Raw genomic sequence first — 12,019 nt, forward strand, 5'->3', positions numbered from 1 at the left:
ATGAGGAATCACACACTGCTGAGTGAGTTCATTCTGCTGGGAATACCTCAGACAGAGGGACTGGAATCTCTGCTCTTCGTTGTCTTCTCGCTCATCTACCTCTTCACCCTGCTTGGAAATTTACTCATCCTTATAGCAATCATCTCCTCCTCTACCCTTCACACCCCCATGTATTTCTTCTTGGGACTCCTGTCAATTTTTGACATGCTGTTCCCATCTGTCACCTGCCCCAAGATGCTCTGCTATCTCTCTGGCCAGAGCCGAGCCATCCCTTACGAAGGATGTGCGGCACAACTCTTCTTCTATCACTTTCTGGGCTCCACTGAAGGCTGCCTCTACTCTGTCATGGCCTATGACCGCTTCGTTGCCATCTGTCACCCACTGAGGTACATGCTCATCATGAAACCTGGAGTCTGTATGGCCTTGGTCTTGGTAGCCTGGGTGGTGGGTGGCCTCCAGGCCACCACCTTGACCTTCTTTACCTTTCAGGTAACCTACTGTGGCCCCAATCAGGTGGGCCACTTCTTCTGTGACATTCCTGCTATTTTACCTCTGGCTTGTACTGACAGCTCCCTGGCCCAGACAGTGGGGTCCACTAATGTTGGCTTTCTGGCATTAATGCTTTTATTCACTGTTTGTGTCTCCTATGCACGCATTGCAATTGCCATTTTTAGAATTCGTTCAGCAGAGGGCAGGCGGAAAGCTTTTTCTACTTGCAGTGCCCACCTCACTGCAATCCTCTGTGCCTATGGACCTGTAATCATCATCTACCTGCAGCCCACACCCAATCCCTTGCTTGGTGCCGTGGTGCAAATACTAAACAACATTGTGTCACCAATGCTGAACTCCTTAATTTATTCCTTAAGGAACAAGGAAGTGAAAGGGTCCCTGAAAAGGGTATTCCAAAATGCTGTACTTATCATTTGAAAATAAAATACAGATAATATAATGGATTTTCACAATGTGTTGTCCAATCCAAAAAAAGACAGATTTCTTATGCTTTCCCTGATTCGGGATAACTAATGGAGTACCCAAAATGTAATGTGTTGGAGTGAAAGGACATGTTGAGATTTCATGATTGTTGCAGCCCTTGTCTCTTCTGTCTCTTCATACTATTTGTTGAACTCTTAGTGTCTGGTTAACCTTATGAGTATTAAGTAAACTGAAAATAGATATTTGTAAAAATTAAGAGAGGGAGTAAGAGGGAGGAGGAAACAGGGTTGGAGTATGGGTGGGAGTGAGGGTAGGGTGGGAGGATCACTATGTTTGTAAATCTGTATATATGAAGTACATGAAATTTGTATAACCTAAATAAAATTTTAAAAAATGGGTTGTCTGTTGACATTATCCTGCTATTTCCTCCACTCAAATAAACAAACAGAAAACACTTCATCTGAAAGCATTGTATTTTGTATGTCTAATGAGATTTTCTATGTTAGTGTGCCTGAGACTCCATGAAGAAACTCTGTAACTAATATTATCTGAAAAAACTCAACAACAATAACAAAAACCAATCCAGTTGAGAAATGGACAAAGGACTTTAATTGACAATTCACAAAAGAAGAAATACAAATGGCCAACAAATATATGAAAAAATTACTCAACATCACTAGCAATCAGTTAAATGCATATCAAAATCATAATGAGATATCACCTCACCCCTCTCCAAGTGGCTAAAATCCAAAACACAGGGAGTAACAAATGCTGGTGAGGATGTAGACAAAGGGTAACATTGATACAATGTTGGTGGGAATGTAAATTAGTGCACCCACTGTGGAAAACAGTGTGAAGATTTCTTTAAAAACTAGAAAAAAAAAACTAGAAATAGCCTTGTCATGTGACCCAGCAATCATAATACTGGGTATATACCCAAAAGACTTGAATACAATGTGTCAAAGAGATACCTGCACCTCCATTTTTACAGCAGCACTGTTTACAACAACCAAAACTTGGAACCAACCACGGTGTCCATTATCAGATGAGTAGAAAAAGAAAATGTGGTATCTATACACAATGCAATATCATTCAGTTATAAAAAAGAATGAAATTTTACCATGTGCAGCAAAATGGATGCAACTGGAGGACACCATTGATGCTTTTCATATAACTGGTGCTTAATTGTTTAATTTGGTGTTGACAGAGAAAAGTTTGAGAAATGTACCTAAAGTAACCCTCAGAGCATCTGCCTAGTATAATAATCTTCAATTTAACATTTATTGAATCCTTGTTACTTATTAGGCATGATGCAATGGCTCTGAATGTTTTGTTAACAATAATTATGCATATTTATGGATTATAGTGTCATAAATCATTACATGATGGTAGTTTCTAATTAAATTTTTTGACAGATAGAGTTAGACAGTGAGACAGAAACAGAGAGAAAGGTCTTTCTTCCATTGGTTCACCCCCCAAATGGCCGTTATAGCCGGCGGTGCGCCAATCTGAAGCCAGGAGCCAGGTGCCTCCTCGGGCTCAAGCACTTAGGCTGCAGGGCGCGCCAATCAAAAAGGAAACAAAGTTGCTAAGCCTTCGCTCAACAAGGCCGCTAAGCCTTTGCTCAAGTTTGCCGCACTTCTGCATTTCAGTGACTCAGTGTTTCCAACAATCCAAGATGTTCCCCAGGGGAGGTACCTAGCCTGACAGGAGACTTCCGTATTTGTGAACAGTTTGTGTCGTAGGCTGTGATTGGCCCTTGAGGGCGTGCCCGGCTCGTGTCCTGCCTTACCTTTCAGCTGGTTGGCTCGGTTCCCTTGTGCCCTGGACAGCCCCCTTTCTGTGTCTATAAAAGCTCTTCCCCTCCCAATATTGTGGAGAACCCAGCCGCTCCCTGGGCGTTGACTGATCTCCCGGCTCTGGTGTGGTTCCTTTGCCGCCTACACTCATCATCCCGCTCGGCCCCTGAGCTTCCCAGGCTGGCCCTGAGGAGCTCTATTGCACTGAGCAGGTCTAAAGGAAGAAGGGGCCCAAGCACTTGGACCATCCTCCACTGCCTTCTTGGGCCACAGCAGAGAGCTAGACTGGAAGAAGAGCAACTGGGACTAGAACCCAGCGCCCATATGGGGTGCGGGCACCCCAGATGGAAGATTAACCAAGTGAGCCACAGCGTCTGCCCCCTAATTAAATTTTTAAATACAATTTTTTGAGGGAGTTTATGCAAAAATTTATTTGACCAAAAATGTAGAAAAAGTGATACTGTTATTTATGATACAGTTGCAAGAATCTGAAAAGTGTGGGTTTTATTCAGTTGAGCAATTTGCCAGTGTATCTTTTAGGTGATATGATGCTTAATAAATAGGAGTGAAGGGCAGGGGCCTCAGATTAGCTAAAGCAGGGTGATTTATTTTCTAATCAGAATTGTAACCTTGAATTGGCCCCCATATCATTGGGGAATATGGAAAGTTTCAGTCCTGAGATGCTAAATATATATATGCATACATACATATATATACACACATATATACGAGAAAAGCAGATATATAAGAGAGCTGAAACATGCAGTTGCTGTCCATGAAATGCTCCATATCTTTTTTAATCAGAAATTTCTTGTTCTTTTATTAAATTGGTCCTGAAGAAGGAATTCTAAATCCTGGATAAAAAAAGTCTTCACTTTGCAATCCCCTGAAGTATGGAGAGGAAGTGAAGCTAACTATTTTTCTAGCAACCAGAAAGTCCTCTTCTGTTCAGTATGTATTCATAGAAAAAACTCTTGCTCAATTTATCGATGGAGAACAGCCTTTTTATATGGCTGACCCAAACAGGACTGAACTTCATATTCCTGTAGACAAGCATGGGTCATTGTTGGCAAAAGACACGTGTTCCTTAGGTGAGAATGAAAGAAACAGAGAGGAGCATAACATCAAGGAACTATCCAGAAAATACTTGGGAAATTACTGAGACTACTCCCCGGGCATTCTCACATGCACTGCTCAGAGCATGTTTGTTCTCCCAGGAAGTGTGTGGAGGGGGGGCAGTGGATCTATGGTTTACAACTTCCCAAAATAGCCTTCCCCCAGCCCTTTTTTTCCTGGTGGATGGAAAATCCCCACCCATTTTAATTTGGCAGGTGCTAGACTCCTGTAATCTCATAAACAGGGAAAGTTATATTCGTCAGCATTTTAAATTAATCCATGACTAGCCAGATCATTAAGAGTCTGTGTTCTTGAAATTATGGGGTTGTCTCCTCTCCCCGTAACCAAATGCCCTCAATCCTAAGAGAGTATGTTCAATATGAAATACCCTGCCTATCTTAAGAATCATTCAACTTGGCCGGCGCCGCGGCTCACTAGGCTAATCCTCCGCCTTGCGGCGCTGGCACACCGGGTTCTAGTCCCGGTCAGGGCGCCGGATTCTGTCCCGGTTGGCCCTCTTCCAGGTCAGCTCTCTGCTGTGGCCAGGGAGTGCAGTGGAGGATGGCCCAAGTGCTTGGGCCCTTCACCCGCATGGGAGACCAGGATAAGTACCTGGCCCCTGCCATTGGATCAGCGCGGTGCGCCGGCCACAGCGGCCATTGGAGGGTGAACCAACGGCAAAGGAAGACCTTTCTCTATGTCTCTCACTCTCACTGTCCACTCTGCCTGTCAAAAAAAAAAAAAAAAAAAAAAAAGAATCATTCAACTTTAGGATAAAGATAGAGCTGAAAAGGCTGGTGCCATTCAAAAAAAAAAAAATAAAGAAGGAATTCAATTTAATTGGTGCTCAAGACCTCTGGTACAAAATATTTATTCACTTATTCATAATTGGCTTGATGTTTCCAGCAAAGCGGAGATGCAATAACAAAAGAGACTTCTGTCAAAAAACAGAGAAAAACGTGGAGCTCTGTAGTTCTATGGGAACATGCCTCTTCTGTCTTGGTTACTTTCAGCGAAGTGCATTTAGGGTCTGATCCAGGGTCTGCCATGAGCTCGCGTTCTCTTCCTTGGCCTAGGTGACTTTTTCTTCCAGGGCATCAATGGTCTTTTCCAGTTTTGCAACTGTTCTCTCTGCAAATTCAGAACGTGACAGCCTCTTTCCATGTGGCTGACAGAGCCTTCATTTCTTCTTCGTGTTTACCCTTTCCAGAATACGTCACTGGAATCTCAAATTTATTCACATCATCCAATCCTGTTAGCTTCTTAAGTTCATTTCTTCTCCATAATTTTTGATCAGTTATGATTGGCTCCAAGTTTCTCAAATCCCTTCTTCCATCATGTATTCCTGCCCAGTCTTCAGTGAACTCACTCCTGCTGGTAGACATTTTTAGAGAAAAGTCACAACCCAGCTCAGCTAGTTTTTTTTTTTTTTTTTTTTTTTTTTTTTTTTTTTTTTTTTTTTTTTACAGGCATAGTGGGCAGTGAGAGAGAGACAGAGAGAAAGGTCTTCCTTTGCCGTTGGTTCACCCTCCAATGGCCGCCGTGGCCGGTGCACTATGGCCGGCGCATTGTGCTGATCCGAAGCCAGGAGCCAGGTGCTTCTCCTGGTCTCCCATGCAGGTGCAGGGCCCAAGGACTTGGGCCATCCTCCACTGCACTCCCAGGCCACAGCAGTGAGCTGGCCTGGAAGAGGGGCAACTGGGACAGAATCCGGCACCCCGACCGGGACTAGAACCCGGTGTGCCAGCGCTGCAAGGCGGAGGATTAACCTAGTGAGCCGCGGCGCCGGCTCCAGCTAGTTTTTTAATTAAAAAATCCCTTCTTTTCTAGTTTGCTAGTAAGGGTGTTACTTTTCTGTAGTGGCATTGCTTCCAGTCCCTATTGGGATGACTACTAACATAGGTTTGAAGATATAACACTTCTTCCTCTAACAAAGAATGAAAGCAAGACTCTCCAGCTCATAGAGGATGAAAAGATCTCAACATCTCCCATTACCACTTTCCTAGGAAGTTTATAGTAGAAAGTCACTTAAATTGACTCTAAGTGGAGATTACTTTCTTGGCTGTGTTAAACTGGAATAACTTTAGATTAAACCCATCTCTGTAAGTGGGTGACAAAGTTTGACACTGAGCTGATTCTATACTGTACTGTAGTGTGATGTATAAGCATATTGCAACCAAAGAATACTATTGGGGCCGACATTGTGGCATAATGGGTAAAGCTGCTACCTTCAGAGCCGGCATCCTAAATGGGAACCCATTTAATTCCCAGCTGCTCCACTTCTGATCCAGCTCTCTGCTGTGGCCTAGGAAAGCAGTAGAAGATGGCCCAAGTCCTTGGGCCCCTGCAGCCACATGGGACCTAGATGAAGCTCCAGGCTCCTGGCTTCGGATTGGTGCAGCTCCAGCTGTTGCGGCCAACTGGGGAGTGAATCAGTGTATGGAAGACCTCTCTCTCTTGTTCTCTGCCTCTGCCTTTCTGTAACTCTGCCTTTCAAATAAATAAGTAAATAAATCTTTTGAAAAAGGAATATATGCTCTTGTATCCAAGATGCTCCAGGCCACCAATCACAGCACCTGAGCCTGAGCTAATCACAGACTGCCAACTAATCAGACCGTGCATATAACACACATAGCAACTAGTGCCAATCAGGTGTTTTGCTATGTCATTTTCTTTTTCTCTGGCTATAACTGTAATCCACACATGTATTAGATAAAGCCATTCTGAACTGACCTTGATTTGGATTGCTACCCAGTCTTAGAAACTTTCTCTTTTTTTGATTACGTAAACTTTGTTAAATTTAACTGGTCTCAGTTTCCCTATGAAGAGCTGAATTGGAGACAGCTGGTGCAGGGTGGGTAAAGCACAGGGACTACCTGATTCATCCATCCCAACGTGGAAGGGTTGAAAAAGGACAGAGAATGCCATCTTCCCTCCTATTTTTCTTTGTTCCTTACTGTTCCTTCATTCTGTCTTCAGAAACAAGTACATCATTCTATCATCTAGTTTGCTGTTTGACCTTTTGTATCAGGCACAGGACTATTTACATGACAGGATTTTGTGTGTAAATGTTAACCTTTAATAAATTAACTTCCACAGGCAGCGCTGTGGCACAACAGATTAAGCTGTCATCTGCAGGGCATCCCATATGGATACCGGTTCAAGTCCTGCCTACTTTTATCCAGTTCCCTGCTAATGAGCCTGGGAACCAGCAGAGGACAGCCCAAGTGCTTGGGCCCTTGAATCCATGTGGGACACCCAGATGGGTTTCCTGGCTCTTGGCTTCAGCCTGACCCAGCCTTGTCCATTGTGGAGAGTGTCCATTTGGAGAGTGAACCAACAGATGGAAGATTTCTCTCTGTCTCTCTTTAACTCTGACTTTCAAATACATAAATAAGTAAAAATTTTTAAAAACTGAATTCTCTTAAAGTTAAAAAGGATTATTTGCATAATGGCTTCCTTAATATATTCTTTACATTTTGAAGAAAATTGAAATCCCAACTACATGGTTTTTCTTAGTAAAGGGTAAATAAAACCTACATCTAAAAAAGCTGCATTTCTTTGCAATCAGCATGTTGAAGAGATGCCTTCATCTTCACATTCACTGCAGATTTATTCATAGTAGCCATGATACAGAAGCAATTGAAGTATTCAACAATGGGTAAAAGTATAAGGAAAATGTGATATATATATATATATATATACATTATGGAATATTATTCAGCCTTTCATAAAAAGAGGAAGTTCTCTCAATTGTAATAGCATGGGTAGACCTGGATTCCTTTATATTAAGTGAAAGAAGCCAAGCACAGGAAGACAAATATGATATGATATCACTTATATATGGAATTCAAAAGAATTGAACTCATAGTAGTAGGGAGTAGAATGGAGATTACCAGAAGCTGAGGTGGATGTAGGGGATGGGAAAAGGAGAATATTGGTGAAAAATTAAGCTCAGTTAGATAGGAAGAACACATTTTATTGATCTGTAAGACATGTTGACTGTAATTAATAATTATATATTGTATATTTAGAAATTGCTAAAAGAGCAGATTTTAAATGTTTTCATTACAAAGATATGAGATGAACATGGTACTAGCTTGATTTAATCATTTCATGATATAATATCACACTGTACTCTATAAACATATATAACTATGAGTCAATTAAAAATAAACTAAATGAATTTTTGTAAAGATGATGAGGAATACAACACTGACTCAAATAAAACATGTATTGTCCTGCAACCATCATTCTTGAGATCCACAAAGCGTAAAAGTCCCTCACAAAGTAACACATGCCAAAATTTGATGGATATCCCGAGATCTGCTTTTTCTTTAAAAGAAACAAATTCCTCCAAGTACCTGACAATTTAAATAAATTTAGTTTTCTCTTACAATTTTTTCTCTATATTCAGACATCTTGTTAAGGGAAGATTGATAAGTAATTCTTGTTAGAGATTTTGGTAAAATAAAACAATTCTGGTATGACACCTGGTAATTAATTCCCTGTAAGATGTGTTTTAATTAGAGTTCATGACCACTGTTCTCAGAATTACCTAGTTGGCTTGCATGGCAATTATGATCAGTTTATATGATCTTTTGATGTCTGTCCAAGGTTAAGTGACTTTGTATCGTTGAAAGCACACAGATTAGTTACTTGAATAAATATTTGTTAATGGACACTGACTGGTGAACATTTTTATCAATTACATATTTCCTCACTTCATTGACTATTCATTATGGAAAGGCATTGGTGCTTAAGATTTTCAATTCTATCAGAAATCTCATAACCTACCTGGAAAAGACTGTGAAGGAAATATAATATTAAAAATCAATGCTTTAGTTCTTTTTTTTTAAGTTTTTTTTAAAAATTTTTTTGAAAGGCAGAGTTAGTGTGTGAGAGAGAGAGACAGAGAGAAAGGCCTTCCTTCCGTTGGTTCACTCCCCAAATGGCCACTATGGCTGGCGCGCTGCACCAATCTGAAGCCAGGAGCCAGGTGCTTCCTCCTGGTCTCTCATGGGGATGCAGGGCCCAAGGACCTGGGCCATCCTCCACTGCCTTCCTGGGCCACAGCAGAGAATTGGACAGGAAGAGGAGCAACCGGGACAGAACCAGCACCCCAACCAGGTCTAGAACCTGGGGTGCTGGCACCATAGGTGGAGGATTAGCCTAGTGAGCCGTGGCGCCAGCCAATGCTTTAGTTCTGATAGTGTTATGATAGATGCTTAATAGATATTACATAATGTTGCCAATATTCCCATGGAGGGAGTAAGCTGGGGCCCAGGAAGTTTAAGTAATAGTCCCATCATCACACAGCACATAAGTAATGTATTGGGATTCAGCTCAGATTTGTGTGGTTCGCTATATAAAGAATGTGATGAAGGAAGTCCATCAGTAATGAGGCATATCACCTAGAGACTTGGAGGAGAGATCGGCTTCTCCAGCTTTGGCATTATGCAGATTACTCTATTTGAGAGGAGTCTAAATTGAAAAATTTAGTAGAGGTTTGTCAATCTTTTTGGACCTTCAGCACAGTGTGTTTTAGAAATCACAACTCATATTCATGCAGGAGCAGGTGGATATAAAGACCTGTGAGGCTCAGGCCATGAAGTGCTTCACGGATATGGGATAACCTTGGAACTTCCTGCCAAAGGCACTGGAGAGCCTGTGGTGTGCTCTGTAATCAGAGGGTATCCTAAAAGGCTGATAGAAGTCACTGTGGACAGATGGCTGCACACAGGCACAGGGGTAGTTGAGACTCCATTTAAGAAGTCTTCAAGGTATGGTCAGAATGTGACATGAAACAGTGATAGTTGGGAGGGGGAGTAGATGATCAGAAAAATTAGGTAGCAAATAGACTAATGGAATTTATTGGAAGAAATGCAGGGTAGGAGTAAGAAGATGAAAAGTGATCCCTGTTAAATATAAGAGTGGGAATAAGAGATGGAGGAGATGTACAGTTTGGGGTATGCTCAATCGGACTTGCCCCAAATGGTAGAGTTAGAAATGTGCCAGGGGATTGCAATTCAATCCCATCAAGGTTGCATGTACCATTGCTATCTCAGTAGTCCAAGTGATCAATTTCAGTTCACAATTGATCATACTGATAGGTCCAAGAGTCAAAGGGATCACACAAACAATACTAGTGTCTGCTAATACTAACTGATAGAATAAAAAAGGGAGAGAACAATCCAACATGGGAAGTGGGAATACATAGCAGACTCATAGAATGGCTGATGTCCTAAACAGCACTCTGGTCTCAGAATCAGCCCTTAAGGCACTCGGATCTGGCTGAAGAGCCCATGAGAGTATTTTAGGCATGGAAAGCCAAGACACTCTGGCAAAAACAAACAAACAAAAAACCTAAATGAAAGATCTCTGCAAGTGAGATCCCAGTGGAAAGAATGGGCCATCAAAGAAGGAGGTACCTTTCTCTGAAGGGAGGAGAGAACTTCCACTTTGACTATGACCTTGTCTAAATAAGATCGGAGTTGGCAAACTCTAAAGTCTTCCATAGCCTTGGCAACCCATGATAAGAGCCTAGGGAGATCACTGACGCCTTAAACAAGAGTGTCAATTTGTTAAGTCAACAACAGGAGTCACTGTGCACTTACTCCCCATGTAGGATATCTGTCCTTAGTGTGTTGTACAATGTAAATTAATGCTGTAACTAGCACTCGAACAGTACTTAACACTTTGTGTTTCTGTGTGGGTGCAAACTGTTGAAATCTTTACTTAACATATACTAAATCGATCCTCTGTATATATTGATAATTGAAAATGAATCTTGATGTGAATGGAATGGGAGAAGGAGCAGGAGGTGGGAGGGTTGCGGGTGGGAGGGAAGTTATGGGGGGGGGAAGCCATTGTAATCCATAAGCTGTACTTTGGAAATTTATATTTATTAAATGAAAGTTAAAAAAAGAAGATGTAAAAGTATGCTTTTGGTTTCTCATTTGGGCATCTAAGAAATAAGATCATTTCTTTACAAAAGGAGGGTAGGAGGGGAGAGGCTAATTATTTAGTCATATAAAAAGGCTCTGGTGACTGATGGAAATTACTCTTTGTTGTGTGTTCAGTGTTAATTTTAGCATAGTGAGCACTTGGGTAGCATTGGTGATGGTGTTTTTTCCTCTTACATATTAGGCTGAGGTCAGGAAGAAATTTAGCAACCTGATTGAAGACTATTTAATAAATGTATCCATTCACCTATTGGTGATGGGCTGTGTGAAATATCATAAACAGCTGAGGATGAAATAATGCAGTCATATACACTGACGGCACCCAGTCAATCTCCTTTCTGCCCATTTCCTCGTCTCTGGTACTAAAAATTGATGAATAAGAATGCATCTAACTGAAGAGCAAAATAAAATGTTAGGTTTATTAATGATGAAGATGGTTTAGTAATGCAGGGGGGATGTCTTATCTCTCTTACTGTAAAACTTCAGAACAAGCAGCCTCTTGATCGCCCCCTCTCTCTGCCTCACCCCACCTTTGCACTGCTGGAGGAAACAGGACCTGATTTCAGCAGCTTGTTGCCAGGCAACCCAGGGAGAGCGGCCAGGATGGTAGGACACTGGCGTCTCCTCAGCACAGAATATGAATTGATTTAATAGCAAGAACATACTTTGCCCTCGGCCAAAAATGCATTCTTCAATCTATTTCTCATTATAAATTATGTTTAGTCATGGTATTCCATATGGCTTAAGAGAAGAATCTATAAAATGAGCACTCACAACAGTGTTGAAATATGCCACTTAATGTAATTCTAACAAAATTAAATTGCATATATGAATACCAATTCTGGACCTATGTTTTGTTATTAAAATTGTGGCCTGAAATTAAAATACAAATGTGAAATGCTCTTATGTTTTGTATTGACACTCAAAGGATTAAGAGTCCACATCTCTCCCACCCCATACTGCAATTTCATATCCATCTCATTCTCAGGTTGAGGTGTCTAATTTGGGATCCTAGTTCTTTCTTCCGTGTCTGGTCTCTGGATCTCTCCTAATGGAATAGCTTGAGGCTATTTAGTCCTTCCAAATTTGATTTAATCCAACATAGAGGCTCTTCATTATTGTCTGCTTTTACTTGCTTTACCAAGTAAAAACACATGATTTTCACTCTATCAGCCCAAGATCTAAATGTTGAAAACAAAGCCCATT

General features: G+C 41.3%; 1 protein-coding gene across 1 annotated transcript; it reads left to right on the forward strand.

The window, feature by feature from the left end:
- LOC138846140 (olfactory receptor 10N1-like) lies at window positions 1–927 on the forward strand. Its single transcript, XM_070060916.2, has one exon. The coding sequence runs from the start codon at window positions 1–3 to the stop codon at window positions 925–927; it is 927 nt and encodes a 308-aa protein (XP_069917017.1).
- Window positions 928–12,019: the final 11,092 nt, after the last annotated feature.

This window comes from Oryctolagus cuniculus, chromosome 1, assembly GCF_051225735.1.
Source record: "Oryctolagus cuniculus isolate XC-2025 breed Fujian yellow rabbit chromosome 1, ASM5122573v1, whole genome shotgun sequence".
NCBI lineage: Eukaryota > Metazoa > Chordata > Mammalia > Lagomorpha > Leporidae > Oryctolagus > Oryctolagus cuniculus.